The following is an 18690-nucleotide window of genomic DNA, read 5'->3' as shown; positions in this document are numbered from 1 at the left end:
GGAAACCATTGCAATGTAATGGGACACAGAGAAGAAGCAGAAGAAGAAAGTTGGCGTTGTGTTCAAAGGCAATCGTACTCGTGCAGTTGTTTAAACTTATTACAAAACTTTTTCGTTTGTTCTCGTTCACAGCACTGTCGAGCCGGCACTTTCGCTGAGCTAAAAGACAACAATGACTACAACCTTGTCGTAAACAACCCCCTGTCCGTTTCCGGTGGTGGATTACTACCAACGGACAATGAGGCTTCTATAGGAAACCAATGGATTACACAAAATGTCAAATAAATCATCACGGAAACCACAGTTTGCTACGATTTTTATGTCAGAACATCAACGAACACCACTGTCCACTCGGTGAGTTTCATGGCTTTGAAAACCAACGTTTAGGGTGGTTTTAGGACCGATATACACATGGCCATAGGCAGCAGTGTTAAGCCAGGCAGGAGAAAGCCAAATTCTCCGAAAATGAGCAATCTTCACTATTTTGGTCCTAACCACTCTATTTCATCATAAACAACCCAGAAATGGGGCTCAAAGTGCAAAATACTGGACTTCTCCTTTAAGGCTGCTGTGAAGACAAAAGGGGTCCAACCTGGTACTTGCAAGGTGCACCTAATAAAGTGGCTGGTGGGTGTCAGCCAATAGCTAAAATGAAGATTGGAATGCATACTTTTAAATGTAGGCTTAACATATTGTGGTATCTCTACACAGAATTATCATTTTTATGTTGTTATGCACAGTATATCCACACACAGGGACAACAGATGCAAATTAGCATTGTGCTTTGTCTAGTGTAATACATATTTAACAGTCTGTTTGAAATAAATGAATAAATGAAATGAATGCATACTTAAATGTTGGCTAATTCATATTGTTGTATCTCCTCTATACACTTCTTCATACTGAATAAAAATACAACAGTTGTGTGTGAACAGTGACGTTACAGGACAGGCTTTGCTACCAACATATGGAGCTGGAGATTACAGCTGACAAATCTGCAGCAACTGTGTGATGCTATCATGTCGATGAGGACCGAAATCTCTGAGGAATGTTTCCAGCACATTGTTGAATATATGCCACCAAGAATTAAGGCAGCTCTGACGACAGAAGGGGTCCAACCTGGCACTTGCAAGGTGTACCTAATAAAGTGGCAGGTGGGTGTCAGCCAATAGCTAAAATGGAGATTGGAATGCATACTTTTTGATGTAGGCTAATTCATATTGTTGTACTTCTTTTATATACTTATTCATGTTAATTAAAAATACAACAGTTGCATGTGAAAAGTGAAGTTACAGGAGACAGGCTTTGCTACCAAAATCTGTGATTTTACTTGATTTTGACAAATGCCCATAAACTTTCCCAACATGTCTTTAACACAGTTGTATTTCCCCAAACACTGCAACACAACATGCCAGAAAACTTTTTGTTTATCGGTGTACGCGCCCTCCGTCTCTATGGAGCCTGTTTACCTGCTCTGTTGCCCGGTGACATTTCTCCCTTATGGCGTCAGAGCGTGGCAACACCCCTCACATCGCCACAGCCTTCGCCTCATTAACGGTTTGTTAAGGTGGCAGACAACAGGCTGCTGCTGCGTGCGCTGCTATTTCGGTGCGTTGCGCCATTAAAAGCCTTCAGTGGCGTCCAGGGAGCCGCTGCACTGACACACTTGGATATCTGCTGGCGGCTTTGCGTGGGCACATTCTTTCCCAGAGACGGGAACACGTTGGACATGAGAGGCGGTTACAAGCCAAGCGGGGCCACCTTAAATCACACGCTGACATAAGAAGAACTCTACTCTCCACCCATATCCGAGAAGAGTGTGTTAAGAGGTGTCTCACCTTCCCGACTGTACTCTTATTACCAAGAAAGACGCCGGTGTGCTGACAACACACCGAGGCATCTTAGGACATTACTGCAGCTCCTTATTGGTCAGGAGTCGCGAGGTCCGCTGCGTAAAAACGTCGCGCGCTGGACACGCACGGGCCTGTTGGAGAGAAAAAAGAAAACTTGTGGATACCCAAGTGGATTTATCTGAGAGCTTTTATCACGGTTTGGGTTTGTTTTACATGCCAAAGCTGGGGGAACAGACTGGAACACAGCACGCTGCTGAGCGAGGCTTCACAGTTTTCGCCACAATTATTGGTGAGTACACTTTAATGTGTGTGTGTCATTTGGACACTGAAAGAATTGATTGGAGGCGAGCAGTCAATCACGGGTCGATAAAATGTTGCTGCATGTTGTCAAGTGATTGGATGAGCCACCTTCCATGTAAATACCGGGGACATGATTAAGTTAATAAGGCTGGTATCGACGACAGGAGAATGTCACTGTTACTGTGAATTAGTATTAGCGGCTGACAGTAAGTCGTTGCTGATGTCTGTTATAGAAACACATTAACAACCTTGTGACGGTATTCTGTAGCAGTGACACTCATTATAACTATATTAAAGCACATTTATGATTAAAAAGAAGCCAGTTAATATCTCTAACATGTCAAAAATTGCTGTGAAATCCAAACGTGAATGTCTGCCTTTGTTAGACACAAGTAAACTATGAATCAGTTGCAAGTTTTCATGGTCAGTGCCTTCCTTGGCCACTGGGGGGCGACCGAGTATCTCCTTTATCATCTCAAAGCCCTGACTTGTATTGGAAGAAGCTGTGTAGTGTTTTTAAAATCCTCACGCAGCCCCTCTTTGTTTGCAAGTTTCAGCTTAGTTTTGTTGTGACAAGATGGACAAAATGGACGCCTGCATCACCACTTATGCACGCAACCATGCTGCATATGTATCACTTGCTTTTGCACAGTGGTTTCTGTCCCTTGGTGGGAATATATCATGTCTAGTGTTTAAATTGCGTGCTATTCACGTCCACTTTAATAGTTTCTGCATTTGTGCTGAGATCAGGAGAAAGAGGGTGACGTCAGCGCTATTTATGCCCATCTGATAATTCAACATTTACTGGAGTAGAGGCTTGAACAATATCTACATATAAACTAGAGCTGCTGTACGCAATTGGCTCCACTGGATATCTCATTGGATAAGATGGTTGTGTTGGGTGATTAATAGTGAATAAATTAGTATGAGTGACCCTTAAAGCTCAGTGCATGCTCCTGTGATATGGCCCCATATTTTGTTCTATGCTGTAATTTATTATGAATGGCCTAAACTCTCCTGCCCTCCACGTGGGTGTGGATCTCTTCCTCCCATTGGCTGACACCAGCAGCGTCCTGAAGGAGCTCTGCCGCGATTGGCTGCACCGGCAGTGGGCTGTGGGCGTATTTATCGATGGTGGAAGTGGGATACTTTGTGACAATGTTCATTGTCGATATTTCAGTGGAGCTGCCGTGGGTACGAGTGCGCAGCGCAGCGGAGAGCCTCTCGCCACTAACCCGTATGAGGCTTTGCAGCTCACGGACCGTGTGTTTTCTCATCTGAAGCTTGCAAAGGCTGACAGAAACACCGGGAGGAATTTATATTCTTTGTTTTTTTTATTATTGTTAGACGTGAGAGTTTTTTGTTTTAAAGGTAACTGCCTGCGTAAGTGTGCGTCCATGGCATTTTCTGCTGACAACATCGCGTCTCTGCCTGGCATTTACTCATCTATGTAGCACATAGGAAGACTTTTGGTGCACGTTGGAGTGGGCAACAAAGAGAGAGATCAAACAAAGAGAAAAAGCCTTATGTAGTTGACTTTCCTGTGAGGAATATTCTTATGATATCGACCGGAGAGGAGACAGAGCGGGTTTTATTCTGACTCTCGGAGAGCGAGAGAAAGAAAGAAAAGAAAAGCTCCCTGAATGCTGCCTTTGATTTGCAAGCAGAACAAGGGACGGTAAGCCGAAGCGACGGATCGGCTTCACCATCCTCCTCCTACACCTCCTCACCCCCGCTTCATCCCCGGCTCTGCTCGTCTTGTCTCCCCCCTTCTCTGACCACAGGTTATCGGATGGACCAGCACCCCAGCGCCCGGAGCTGCACCAGTCGCGGTGCTTCGTCCTGCGAGGCCGTCCCGACTGAGCCCTCCATGAATCTGTACATCCACTCCACCACCGGCACACGCTTCGAGCTCTCCCTGCCCCAGGAGGAGACCGTGGATGGACTGAAGAGGAGGCTGTCGCAAAGACTCAAAGTACCAAGAGAGAGACTCGCTCTGCTGCACAAAGAAACGTGAGTAAACCTCTTGTAACTATTATAATGTGTCTACAAGAAAATGTGCATGAACATTATTTTACGCTTTGTCCTGGCAGGCCTGCCCCTATCTGTACCATGCGCTGACATCACGAGCCGTAATGTCTAGGCTATTCCGCATTTAAATGTGAGTTTAGGTGCGTTCACCCTCGGGCCTGCAGCGATATGCTTTAATCTATACTTCGGATTTATGCGTGGCCCGAGCTCACAGGAGCCTCAGAGACAACCTTGGCTGCTTTGGTCATCAATACATTCAAGGAAACCACTGACCATCAGGACGCACGGTATTGGAATTACGCATAGGGGACGCACCGGTCACTGGAACAGTATTGACGAGGCGATCTGCAGACTTGCATTGATTCACTCCTCCTTCATTATAAATACTGAAGCCTGACTGAATTACTAATGCTCTGGGAATCAAACATGTTAAACATTAATGAGGAAAGTCACAGGGACTGTGGTAGCCTGTAATTTATTTACTCTGCTGCTGCACAAGCACATATATATACTGTGCATGTTGTTACTGTGTAATGGAAGGTGAATGTGCGCTGTAGTTGCTGCATGGTGATAGCCAGTAGAAGCAGGGCAACTCCTGAATGGTTTCACTGGGTTTCTTATGGGTGGGCCAGCACTGTATGTACGAGAGAGTTAAAGCCTTTATTATTTAAAACAAACCGAAACCTACAGTATGAGGCGGTTCCCGAATGAATCATGCCCAGGTTAAATGAGCCAGCAGTTGTGCAGGTGGTGTTATGCAAAAAGAGAAGGGGATGCTTTAGTGCATGCAAACAGTCAGCATTGTTTTCCAGCCCCCTGTCCCCTCCTACCCATTGTAATCACCCAATAAATCACATCATCCTTTAAAACCTGAAACCCCCTTTTTAATCCCCTCCTGCTCCTCAAACTGTAGACCTACAGCAAGTCAGCGCTGAGGGCCTTTGTTCAGCTGCATGGGGTGAGATTTGGGTCATGCCTGTACAGCAGGCTGTCCTGAACACCCTTCACTAAACTAACTAAAGGAGGCAGAGACTGTGTGCGAGTGGTTCTAGTGCATCGTGACCTGAAAGAAAAGACAGTTTCCTCATTGTGGGAGCAGACACTCCTGCTCTGCACCAAACATTAAATAGTAAAGCCCCGCGAATGTATTATGTATCAGGTTTCTTCGGAATAACAGAGACAGCAATCGTAATACACATCAATTAGGATCTTGAAATGTCAATGATAAGTGCATGTCATGCTGTTTATCTTTTCTCATAACTATTAAAAGGGTTGTGGTTTTGGTTTCAGAGTTTCTGCTCCCCATTTGTACGACTCAAAAATGGCAAAAGAAAAATACTTACCTCCACTTAGGCAAGTGGCAGTGGTGCCAGATATCCACTGCGAGCGGTTGTCAAGCTCCACTATACTCGAAATTGAAATATGACAGGCCAATCAATACTTCTCTTTCATGGCGCTTTTCACCCACGGCTCTTTTCCAAACTAGTTTTGAATTCTGTCTGCCCCCCTCCCCTGGCTGAAGGCTGTTTGTGTGTCTGAAGAGAGAAGATATTGTCAGCACAGTCTAATTATCTTGTTCTCTCTAACCCTGCAGGCGACTAAGTTCAGGCAAACTCCAGGATCTGGGCATCTCGGATGGGAGCAAGTTAACACTTGTACCAACAGTCGAAGCAGGATTAATGGTGAGGCTCACCTGGCTGTGATTTTATGTAGTGTGCAGTCCTGATATCAATAACAAATACAGTGCATGACTGTTTCTTGCATATTTATTACTGTGTGTAATTAATTACTGCTCATTTTTAGTCAGTTTAAATTATTATTTTTTAAATATTCTCACCTTTTTTTTGCAGTCTCAAGCATCAAGACCCGAGCAGTCCGTAATGCAAGCCTTGGAGAGTTTAACAGAAACTCAGGTAAGAGGCTGTTCCTCCGTGTTAACACTGCAACTATGCAACAAACTTAGCATCCTATCATGGTTGCTGTCTAAACCGAGCTTTGGACCTTTTGTGTGTGTGTTTGCACGGGGGGGATATGGGAGGCTGTAGCCTTGGTTAAGTGCAGAGCAACACCCAGATATAACACAGAGAAAGAGATGAGATGAGATGAGCAGGCTGCACAAGCACAAGCCTCTTTGCTTGTCTAATCTCAGCCTCTTAAACAAGCCGAGCCAAGCTAGACATCCAGTGTGAGCTGTTAGGATATAATAAGCAGCAACACTCCTTGTATCCTAGTAACATCTGTGATAGCATGTGTGTTTGCGTATGTGTGTGTGTGTGTGTGTGCGTGTGCGTGCACGCCGCTGCAGGAAGCCAGGGTGAACACCGCACAAGAAAGGCTTATTTGTGAGCTGCTGAGAGGACCAGCACATAACACTCACTTTCACCTTTCTGTTTATACCTTTATCTGTAATCTCTCCACTCCTCCTGTATTTCATGCTCACACACACACGCGTGCACACACACAGACACACACATACATGTACAGGCAAGTTTCCAGGAAGTGTGCTGTGGCTGCATGGAGATTGAGTGTATTCTCACGCACTCATACACATAGTGCTGGATCATCAGATGACAGCCTTCTCACTCAGTATTAGCATAGGGTTCCTGGAAGCCTAGCATGCACGCACAGCCCGAGTGGGGCCTACTCCCCGTACTTACAGTGAAACAGCTCTGTAGACCTGCTTAAATACAGTATGCATTTGAGTCAGTGTGGCATGACTCACCAAAGTGATCAATAGTGAGAGTAAAGTGAAAAAAAAGGCAAAGAGTTCTCCGCACTGGCCGCAGAGAGAGGCGCGAGCGAGAAGAGAAGGCGATAAGGCTGAATGCACACAGGCAACAGTGTGACGTATGAAACACTCTGCAGCTGACTGACTGACTCAGACCTACTTCCTTTTGTAGTGTTGGGTAACACTGAGATGTACGTAAGCGCATCAGTGATGCGCCACTGACTGATGTCAAAACAGTACAAGATGGTGAAATGAATGATGCGTTTGTCCAAGAACGACACTGTACATTAAGTAGAATTTTTATCAGAGGATGTGGGCCGATTGGAGATAGCGGAGTGCGGTTCGCCGTGGCTGCGTTCCCTGCTGATAATTTTCTGGTGGAAATCCTGGCCCTTGTTGTGTGTGTGAACTCAGCGTGCGTCTCGTAGCGCTGACAGCAGATGACTGCGTGTGTGTAGGTGTGTGTAAGTGAAAGTGCGCACGTCTGTTACTGGATGTGTGTGAGAGTGGTAGTGGGCTGGAAGGGAGCCTTGCCCATCATGTGGTACGCCTTTGCTGGGCAGCCATGAGTGACCGTCATTTTCACCAGAGGCAGATGATAATTCAGCAGCCGACCCGGCGCAGCAGACTTCTCACTTTGCCTTTCTTCCTGTATCTCTATTACTCTTTGACTCATTATGAGTCAGACGCTTGCATTTTTCTCAAGAATCGCTTACAGTACATTACCGTCGCATTCATGTTTATGTAATTGTAATCCTGCAGTTGGGGCAGAGAGAATAAAGGACACAGTAAGGCGGAGAGCGGGGTAAAAGGTTAAAAAAATGCATAAAGCTGCTTTAGTGTGTTTTTATCCCGAGAAATTGATTCCTCTTTATAATTCATGAAGCGGAATGGAATGATATAGATTGCAGAGAGATTAAGGATCTGAGTAAGATTAGAAAATAGGAACACAAAAGCTTTCCCTCATTTCCTTTCCCCCCCCCCTCCCCTAACTCTGGGGCTATCAAAAATCAATCAATGCACTTAGCTCTTAAAAGTGTCTGACATGATAACTGATATGCCCATACACCCAAAAATAGCCTCGGGGAAATGTGGGGTGGTTGTTAGCCGTGGTAGAAGAAGCGGGTATGAACCCCCGGACCTCCTCTAACCTCTCACCATGGGCGGATTAAGAGATAATGGGCCCTCGGGCACAGATATGAAAAGGGCACCAGCACATCTCCTACATAGGCGCAAGACACTCTTTTGCATCTCTTTGTAGCTGCTATGCATCTTTGTGTGGGTTTGTGGTGATCTTGTGGCTGTTTTGTTATTTCGAGTCTCTTGGGCGTTATGTGTTAATTTGACATTTGACATTTTGCAAGTGAAAGCCAGGGAGCCCCCCGACACTTCACGCCCGTGGTCCTGTGCCTGGTGGGCCCGTTGAGTAATCCACCCCTGCCCCTCACCCCTCCACCTCCTTGTATTTTGGTCATTTGAGGTCTCATTTCCAGATCGGGTGTTTTGCCAGGAAGCGTGTGTATTCATGGAAGACGGGGCCGATCGGATCCCCTCATGTCTTCTCTGCTTTATCAGGATTCTGGGGGAGTTCACAGCTAGCAGCTAGCTAGCCAACCAACCGAGCAGAACATGACAGCTTCCAGGGCTGTTTCAGACTTTGCGGAGTGAGTTAGATAGAAAATGTTTTATGGAAACGGAGCCCCGGCAATTATCGAAATGGGATTTTTTTCTTCCCCTCCTTCCTTTCCTCCGTCTCCCCCTTTTCCCTCCTTCTTCTCCCTCTCTTGTTTCTGCTTAACAGCTCTCCCAGGGCCCTATAATTTAAATGTGCTGTGGTTTGCAAGTCCGGCTAGCTGCCTCGGCCTGACCGTGATGGCTGGCTTCTTTAGCAAGGACAATCCTGGGCCGCCTTAATTCCTCCTCTGGCATCTCACTAGACTTTTTGCATGACATCTAAGCTGTATTAAGCTACTGCCTCCTGACAGCCCATCAAAATACAGTTGCCTGCACTAGTCTCTTCTCATTCTGTCTGCTAAATAGAGGTTGTGTGTTCAGCTTACATATGCAGCCATGCACGGACACACACACACTCACACCAGAATTGAAAGGATATATTTAAGAGGATTGAGTTCAGAGAATGAGAAAATGTCTGATCCTGGTAGTAAAATGAATGTACACTTACAAGACAAGCAGTGAAAGGGAAGTGAAAGCAATATTCACGATTTCTGGGCATATGTAGACAGTGACATCAGCTCCCCATCTATCGATCTGGGTATTTGACAGAAAGAGAAGGATTATGTGTCCCTCTCAGCACACAGGGACTATTTGCTCATTGATGCACATTGATGTTAGAATAAAAGCCAACCAGGCAGGCAGGCATCACCCTCACCATCCCCCCATTGCCCTTCCCCCATGCAGCCACCTCTTTGTTCCTGTCTTAAAGCACGAGCTCCGAACCTGCCCAGCTGACAAACCCCTCAAACACACAACAATGATTGAGGGTCACTCTTTAAGTTCGCCCCCCACACAATCCCGTTTCATCCTCCATCCATACGTCCATATCGAGTGCAGCTACAGTGGTGCATACTGGTTTCAAAATCAATGCACGGCCCAGCTGGAGCGAGGCTCAGCAGGCTGCAGATTGACAAATTTCGCCTTGAACACTAACACAGATTGCTTTGGGAGGAGGCTGTGTGTTGCCATTCCATATGTCCCAGTGGAATACGCCGTTACGTATCTGCTCTACTTTTCTTGCTCCCGCCGACAAGCACCTCCTGTCCTCATCCAATCCCCTCCTCCTCCTCTTCCTCGAGGAACGATATGGCACAGTTTTGTCATTGTGTCTAGAAGCAGACAGATGCAAACTAGTAAGGATCTAACAATCTGTGGTGGTGTGTGTATGTGGGGGGGGTCACCTCTGGGTCACCCTCACCTTGTCTCCTCCACTCTGCCTCCCTCGGGGTGTGCCACGGTGGGCCAGACAGGTGGAGGAGAAAAGAAAGGGAGCTTTGCACAAGTTATTCTGTAACATGTCAAGTCAGTGTGCGTGTTCGAGTTCGGTAGGTCGGAGGTAATTGGGAGGGTGAGCTCATGTGCTTGGGTAACTCACAGATGAAGAAATGCAGGCAGGAGTCTAATGGAAGGAAGGGAATCAGGACAGAAGAGGCTTACTACTAGACAGATTTTTGGGGAGTGTATATGGACAATCAACTGTTCATGCTGGTGTACCTGCACATGTGTTTACATCAGCTCAATGGAGATGGTCAATTTATTTTTTTCCCGTCCCCCACCTTATCTAGATGCTAGCTAATCAGCAGGATTGACACCACTGGAAATCATTGGAGAGTAATTGTATTGAGGATTTGGGAGTGCGAGGAATTGAAAAATGACTTGAGTCAGTTTGTTGGTCAATACGAGAGGATCCTCCCCCTTTTTTATAGCACGCAGCTCCCTCTGTCCTTCCCACTGCCATTGAAATGAAGGCTTTTTATATGCATGCGGGATGAGCGAGGGAGTCTTTGCTCTTTAGAATGGTAATTTTTTTTGTTACCTAAATGAAAGCTACAGAAATTAATTTGTTGCTGTGTGTGTATATCAAATTGTGTATGGAAGACAAGACAATGGTGATCTAAAGGCCTATTCAGTCCGCTGCTCGTGTAAATCCTGGCCTTGAAAATTGCATTAATAAGCTGTTTGCACAGTATTTTTGCACCTGTGTAATCCCCTTTGTGATGCTTAAATGCACAGAGGGAGGGGGGGCGCTGGGAGGGGTGGAGGGAATCAAGGTGTGTTGTTTGGCAATCAAGGGATAGATGGATTTTGCAGTGGATGTCATTGTCCTATTGTGTATATGCATCTGCTCGCGTTTGTGTGTGTGTGTGGCAGCATCCATTTGTAATGTCTGTGTCTTTGCGGGTTCCTCTCGCTCGGCGGTCCAGGGGAGTCTTATTTCTCCATATTTGAGTCGTGACCGTCATATCTTCCCATTCCCTGGCGACACTGAGCTTTTGTGATTCAAGTAGCAGGCATCGTGACTAGTGGGGCTACTGTGTGGGAGGACGGAGGCCGGGAATGTCACGTCTGATAGCCACCACCAGGTCTAATGAAGTCAATTAGGCATATGCTGCTGGTGAAACAGAGAGGCAGGGGTCAAAATACCCAGGTCGATCCACAAAGTCATACAAAAAACATACTGAATTAAAGGGAAGTGGAGATATTATTTGCCGCTCTGCTTGTCATGTTTCCTCCTGCCTCCCCTTGATTTGCCTGTACTTCTCAAACAGATGAGATGCTGTTTCCTCAGTCTTGTTTTGCTGGTGGTAATGTTGTTGCTAAAAATTTCTCTTGCTGGGTACAGAAACTGCTCATCTTTAAGTGATGCTCCCCTCCACCAACACAGGATCTTGCTTTAATCATATTAATCTGCAGGTATGAAATGCATTCAGTGGAGTGTGAGCAGCAAGCAAACTAGTGAAAACTGGGATACACGAGGGCTGTGGAGGCCTGCATGTGCATGTGAATCGGCTCAGTGTCTCTGGTCAGTTGTCAGAGGAGTGGCTTTAGCTTGGAACCCGATCGTCCTGAACTTTGCCATTCTGATCTCTCTTTTTACTCAGCCGGTCAAATTCAGTGACGGCCAGCTGGTCCTCTCTTGCTCCTTCCAGCCCCCTCTGTTTCTTATCAGGCAGCATTACAGGCGCCTGTCTTTCTAATGGGGCCTTTGAAGAGCCCCCCGGCTGCTTTTAGGATTTGGGGCATGATGCAAGTCATTGATTTTTTTTTTTTTTTTTTTTTTTTTTTTGCCTTCTCTTTTGAGAGGCTGTTATTGCATCTTTAGCTGGTGTGTGTCTGCACAGAGACTATCAATAGTGTCCTGGTGCGATCAAAACATCTAGGTCGATAGGCGGGTTAATAAGCGGGTTTTTGAACCGTACCCTTCGCCTAGCGGTTCGACAGGTGAGCCGCTGCGATGGAAGCAGAATGGCTTCCTCCTCTCAAGGCTTCCCTCTCTCCACCCTCCTGTCCCGCCCTCCAATCCTCTATCCTCTTTTCTCTGGCACAAAGCTGCTCAGTTGTTCATGAATGTCAGCTCAGTGCTGCCAGCGCTCTCTATCTTTCCCTCCCTCTTCCTTCTCGCCCTCCCTCAGCCTCTCAGCCTCTCTCTTCCTCCCTCACTCCTTATCTCCCTCCCTTAGTTCGCTTAGTGTGCAAAGGAAGAACGACTGCAAATGAGTTCCTTGAACCACAGGGACCCCAATAAATAAAACTGTCAGCCAGAGATGTCGAAAGAAAAAAAAAGAGGGAAGGAGCCAGAGGCACACTCTCACTGAATATTTCATCACCCACCACCACTCTGACACCCTACCCCCATTGCCCGCATCCCCCATCCCCCCTTCACCATCCTTTCTCCCTTCCTCTCTCATGCCACCCACCCCCCTTTTTTCCTCCATCTTTTCCCCACCCCTCCTCCCCTGGCTGCCCCTTATCATATTCTCCCCCATCACTGCATAGCAACCAAAGCTCCTGCTAAACAAAATACCACCTCCTGGACCCCGGCTACTAAAACAAAATGGTTGATGGCGCCGGCTCTGGGGTCACTTGTTAAAGAGGAGCAATTAAGTGGAACAGCTCTGTATCAACACCTGTATGTCACTGAGTGGACTCTGTCATGGCACTGTCCATCAAATGTCTGTGGAATAAAGTCGCCCGCTGCATGTTGTTCCTGGCAGACACACACACACCTTGTTCTTCAGGCATGAGCTCCTCTTCTCTTTGCATACCACCGCTGCTGCATCAGAGAGAGAACAATGACTGGCTGGTTTCTCTCCGTCTGCCTAAACACAACAAAAGTGGGGCCCTCCACTCTCCCTGTCTTGTGCCTCTCATAACAAACCACCACAGACGGCCATAAGAAAGCTCGCTCCTCTCGCGGGCTAATTTGTAGCCTGCCATGTGGTGTTGGGAGCTCAGTAGGAGTACATGAATTTCATCTCGGTGGTTTTGAATAATCCACACTAGTCATTATAAGGGTAATCAAGCCTCCTCTCTGTTTCTCCTGCTGTCACTCACTGTCGGCCTTTCTCTCTCACTTTCTCTCTCACGTGCTCACACACACACATACACACACAGAAACTGCGTGGTGAAGCAAGGTCCCTGCTCAAACTTGACATTAAAGGGTAATCAACCTGGGCCCAAATTTTGTATGTTTTTGTGTCTAAGTCTCAATGGTTTTGGGGGAATTTGTCCAAATCTGAACAAGAGTGCTGCAGCCAGCAGCTGCGATACTGGCTGTAATGTAAATGCGTCCATTAAAAGTGTTTGTTTTTGCCACTGATAGGCTGATATTATTTTAAGGGTGTGAAAACATGGAAAGGATCCTTACAGAGATAGACCTTTATGTTAAAGAGTAAAATTCTTTGTGTTTAAACAGAAACCGCCACAAAATCGCTATTGCCAAACCCACCAGACTCCATTTAAATAACCAGCAATTTTAGCGTGTATTGAACCAGCATGTTTTTACATCTAACTTTGTGAATTTAGGGTTTATTTCAACCAAACCAGAGCTGGTGATTGTTGGAACAATGGAAAGATGAATCACAACAGTTTTTGTGAGGTTTATTTTGTTTCTGTTGACTCTGAATGAAGTGTGTTTTACAATGATAAAAATGACTGTTTATTTAAATGGAGTCTGGTGGCTGTGGAGATAGCGATTTTATGGCTGTTTATGGTTAAACAAAAAGGACATTACTCTCTGACAAAATGGTCTATCTCTGTAGGTATCCTTTTCATAATGTTTTCAGACAAACAAGCACTTTTATTTGACTTAAATTTACGGTGCCCATATGCCCCAAGTGGTTACATTGCAGCCTGTTTGGCAGCTGCCGCCTGCAGCCCTCTGGCCCAATAATGGACCAATTTCAGAATTCGCTGTTCCCATTAGTCACTTACACACAAAAAGATTGGAAAATAGGGCCCAGGTTGAAAAATGCCCAAGATACCCTTTAAATGGCATCTTGGATGATTCCTCGGGATTCAGCATATACTACAGTGTGAACACAAATGTGTCCCTGACCATATTTAGCTAAGCAGTTTTCTGACACGTGGTTGATCTGCCTCCTCCAAATAACTCCGACAATGTGTAGAAGTACCCAGATAGCCACTGCAGTCTTCTTTTCTCGCTGTGTGACTGAGCACAAACACTTCTGTTTAGCAGCAGTTGCAGTTGCAGATAAAAATCAAATGTGAGCAGGGAAGTGAAATCCGATCACAGGCAGTCACTCGGGGCAGATTCTGATGCCGGGTGTGAACTGTAACCTGTCTCTACTGGACGCTGGCGCAGTCTGGATATACAGCATGTGGATACAAGATGGGAGAGCAGCACCATAGACAAACACACACTCACTTCCCAGGGGTGCCCCCCCCCCCCCCTTCAATCTTCCTCCCTCCCTTTAACTAAACACTGGGTTGATGGTCCCCCTCGGGGCCTCTGACTTTGTATGCATGTTCGTTTGTGTGTGTGTGTTGTGGGTTGGCAAACTGTCGACTCAGTCTCTTGACAGCTGTCAGTCACACACAGTCAGCGTCTCCTCCTCTGCCTCCTTTTCTCTTTGTTTCTCCCCCCACCCACTCTCGGGATCCCGCCTCCCCCCTGAGGTCTCAAACAGACACACACACACATCTAGCAGGTGACCTTTGTACACGGAGTTTCCTAGAGCCATCTCAGGTAGCACCCTGCCCTGTTCTCCTCCTCACTTCACACCCCGCCCTGCTGACTTTATTGTCTTACCACGACAGGGTAATCATGGGTGCGGACTTGACTATCAACAAGCCATTAGCGGCTGGGTTTACCCTCCTAAAAGGCTGAGTTTCTGTTTATCTTGCAGCAGCCTTTATGCTGATTTTTTGCTGCTATAGCTGTTGATTATTTACATGTTGAAATGCAGCCATCAGATCATCCCAACCCCCTTCGTCCTTTCACCTGCCTCTCCTCTCCCTCCATCCTCTTTTCCACGCCATGTCAATACCAATGTGCAAAGGTCACCCTGGCAACAGAGAGGCAGCGGTCGATAAAGAAATAAATAAGCAGAAGAAAAGGGAGAGAAGTGATGGAGGGCAGAGCCTGGCGATTCACAGGGTTAACTACAGGCCAGCATCTCACAAGCACACTCCAAAGGCTGCAGGGTCTGGGGGGAGTGAGGCCTCTGCTCTCTTTTGCTGTCTTTGTATGTATGTCTCTATTACTTGTTTTGCTCTGCTTTGTCATTATTCTTTCTCTCCATCTCCCGGCCTCTTTGTGCTCTCTCCTCCCCTTGTGCAGCTTTTTCGGTACTGCTTCTGTCTTCCTGTTTCCCCCTCCCTCCGTGCCTCTGGGGACTGAAAGCACACAGGCAGTAGGGTTTGTTGAAACCTTTTTGGACAGAGACGTCACTTTGTGTTTGCCGGCGCTGCTTGTTTCTGTTTGCTTCTATTTGGGGAGAACCTGAGATGTCATTGCTGCTGAGTCTTCAAGACCCAAAGAAGCTTTCTGACCCCCGAATGACTCTCACTAGAAAATAAACACGCTCTCACGCACCTCCACACTTGCACAGACTCGAGCAGAGAGTGGCAATACACAGCAACGAAGCCGCAGGCATTTGGGGCGGGGGGGGGGGGACAAGAGAACTTTTGTTGTTTAGTGTGAATCCTCCAGCCAAGTCGTGACAACTCCGTGTTTGTGTGCGTCCATCCGGGCCACGGGTGGGACAGTGAAGGCCTCCACACTTGGCTCCTATTAGTCGTTGCCAGAGCTCCAAAAATGGGCAGCCCTTCCAGATCCGCCGCGGACAATCGGCCATTCTGTGTTTGAGAGGCAGGCGGGGTGTATTTCCTGGACGTGGGACTGATTTTTCAGGCCCGGGGCCAGACAGAAGGGTGGCCTCTGTCTCTGAGCTGAATGACACTGCTGACTAAGAACGGACTGAGGGGCAGTGGGAAGTAGGCGAGAGTGGGCTCTATTTGTGTGTGTTTTCCAATAGGTCTCCTCATCCACCGCTCCCCAGCAGATGTAAATAGGCCAGTGTTACAGAATAGTGATTGATTGCATGATGGGCTAATGTGGTGTGTCTGTGTCTCTATGAGAGGGGGAGCTCAAAGCTCTGTTGTGTGCATTTTAACTGCCATCCATGGTGCAGACTGTTCATTTACAAAGGAGGAAGTCAATATGCGTGGGGGAGTTTTTCTCTTTTTGAAAGGCTTTGGCTTCCAGCACATAATCTGGGTGCAGACTTAGTTTGCAAATACCGCTGCAACAATAAATCACACTTATTGTGTTAGATTTTGGCAAAGCTGCGCTGGTGATCTTCCAGTAGAAGTATATGAACTCAAATCCTCTTTTGTCCTCCTGCAGGTCAGTGACTTCCTGTCCGGCCGCTCTCCTCTCACCCTGGCACTGCGCGTCGGTGACCACATGATGTTCGTCCAGCTCCAGTTGGCGGCGCAGCAGTCCGGCGGCCCCCAGCTCCAGCACAGACACCTCATCACCCGGGGCAACGCAGACACTGCAATGGGACAGCCCACGGGGCAGCCCCGTGTTCCCCACCCTCACCCACACTCCCACCACCACCCCCATCATCCACACAGTCATCCCAGCTCCCACTTGTCCCAACCTCACCTGGCCCCTTCCTCCCCCTCTTCCCCGGGCTCCCCGTCCTTCCCCCTGCCCTCCACGCACCACCAGCCGCTCCCTCCCATGTACCACCAGTCGCCCTCCTCCTCTCACTGTAGCCCCCCTACTCCCCCTCCTCCGCCCCACTCCCCTCGCCCCTCCCACGTCCCTGGAGGTCTTTTCCGCTCTCCAGCACATCATCATCATCACCATCACCACTACCACCAGCCTTCCTCAAGCCAACCCAGCCACGACATTGGCCAGGCCAGCCCCGTAGCCCCGGTCATCTGCCCTGAAGTAAGTACACTGCATATCGTTTATGTATTTAGTACTGCTGCAACATCTTCGTCATCAGCCCCGGTTTAGTGAGGAGCCAAACATGCAAAATATCTGAAATATTATCATTATAATACAAGGTGCGACTGATGAAGTGGTAAAATAGCATCACTTTTACATAACTGATGTCATCAGAGGCACTTAGCCCTCTCATGAATGAACAACGGAGGGGATGGGTTATGGCTGTTTGACCTGAGTGGCATGCACACAACTAAATCACCCTCCATTAAATTGATTAGATTAGCGGGATATCCCAGCAGCATGAGGGCAAACCCGTGGTTTACTCAGGTCTGCAGAAGGTTCGCATGTGATATGTGTGCTTCCAAACCACAGTGCACTTAGTCATCACCAGAGTGCAATCTGCTTCCCAATACATGCAAACAGGCCAACACACACACATGAGCCAGGCATCCCGATGACCTCATCCTGCCCATTGAGACGTACGGGGAAAAGGGGGGGAAGATAAACAGCTTGAGAGGATGAGATTAAAAAAAAGAGAGGCAGATTTAATGAATCGGAGTTGGTTTTTCATGTCAGGACTGATCGTTAACCTCAGTGTTGTCAGCCATTTATCATTAACCTTTACAACCATTTATTTTTATTGGGATAACTCTAAGAACAGCTGCACACACACACACACACACACACACACAAGCACAAACGCGCTTGTCTTCACCAACCAAAGTTGCTGTTTATGCTTTCTCTACCTCCCCGAGCTCCAGCCTATGGAAAGCGAATAAGAACCAGATGTCAGTGGACTATGTGGGAGAGATGGCGCACAACAAGAAAAACAGAGAGGCGGGCCAGTTTAGCAGTGAGAAAACGGAAACGGCTATTCCTCATTAGGCTTTCACATGTGTAACACACACAAAAACAAGACAAGCGCGCAAACACAGAGACCTTTGCCTGGGTTTCAGTTTCATTTTCAAATGTCAGTCGAGCGATCCAAGTCGAGCTGAGGTGAAGTAACAGGGTTGCAAAGTTTGTTCTTTCTGAGTATTGAGGTAACAAGATATGCTGGCTGTTTTGGGGCTGTAGCGTGGCAGAAAGCTCGAGTTTCCTGCTTTCTTGAGTTTCTCGTCACCTTCACTGCAAAGGTTACTTACATAGTGCAAATAGTATTTACAACACCCTGAAGTAAAGGCCAATGAACTTAGTGAGGTATTCTCAAGACAGAACTTACGTCATATGGTATATTTAAGGTGTACGCGCCAGAACACGATTTCAACATTTCACAGCTCACAAGTTATGCATGAATTTCATTTGATGTGTATGTTAGCACAGTATGTGATGTGATTCTGCACAGATGTGTTCTTTCACACCGTTTCTCCATGCCCTGAAGCCTCACTTTATGCCATTTAATATTTCTCCTCTAGGCTAACTGCAGCACCAACAGCCCCAGCAGTGGCAGCAGTCCCTCAACACGCTCCCGTAAACCCGGCGCCATCATTGAGAGCTTTGTGAACCACGCTCCCGGAGTCTTCTCAGGGACCTTTTCAGGTGAGAGGACACGGAGCCGCCTTAAAGATTTATTGCTCCTTGAAGCAATAACTCTGCACACAGTGAGATCCAGCTGAAAGCCTCTTTTATGAGAGTATGCGTCACAAAAAATACCCAGAACATTAACACATTCTCCTCTGTCAGGTCTTAGCGTCTGTTGCAGGCATGTGCATGTAATAGGGATGTCAACGGTTAACGTTATCCGTTAACTGGTTAACCACCAAGTCTTCCTGGTCGCCCCGGTTAGTAAGTGGCTCAATTTTAAGTGGTAAACCCCCTCTACATTGTCAAGTATGTTG

The 18690-nt window shown here is 47.1% G+C and overlaps 1 protein-coding gene across 2 annotated transcripts in view; it reads left to right on the top strand.

Moving 5' to 3' along the window:
* Nucleotides 1-1574: 1574 nt before the first annotated feature.
* Nucleotides 1575-18690, top strand: part of midn (midnolin) — a 28567-nt gene continuing 11451 nt past the window's right edge. Inside the window, exons 1-6 of one of the 2 annotated variants that reach the window (XM_050054873.1) lie at nucleotides 1575-2142; nucleotides 3938-4166; nucleotides 5779-5866; nucleotides 6035-6097; nucleotides 16298-16852; nucleotides 18268-18391. In XM_050054873.1, the coding sequence (XP_049910830.1) occupies nucleotides 2067-2142; nucleotides 3938-4166; nucleotides 5779-5866; nucleotides 6035-6097; nucleotides 16298-16852; nucleotides 18268-18391 (1135 nt within the window). In that variant the 5' untranslated portion in view covers nucleotides 1575-2066. Of the gene's footprint in view, nucleotides 2143-3289; nucleotides 3832-3937; nucleotides 4167-5778; nucleotides 5867-6034; nucleotides 6098-16297; nucleotides 16853-18267; nucleotides 18392-18690 lie in introns of those variants that run through there. The other variant, XM_050054874.1, reaches the window with a different exon arrangement.

Source organism: Epinephelus moara, chromosome 10 (assembly GCF_006386435.1).
Source record: "Epinephelus moara isolate mb chromosome 10, YSFRI_EMoa_1.0, whole genome shotgun sequence".
NCBI classification, from domain to species: Eukaryota; Metazoa; Chordata; class Actinopteri; order Perciformes; family Serranidae; genus Epinephelus; species Epinephelus moara.
Note: the sequence above shows the minus strand (reverse complement) of the source record. Positions and strands in the feature narration are given on the sequence as shown.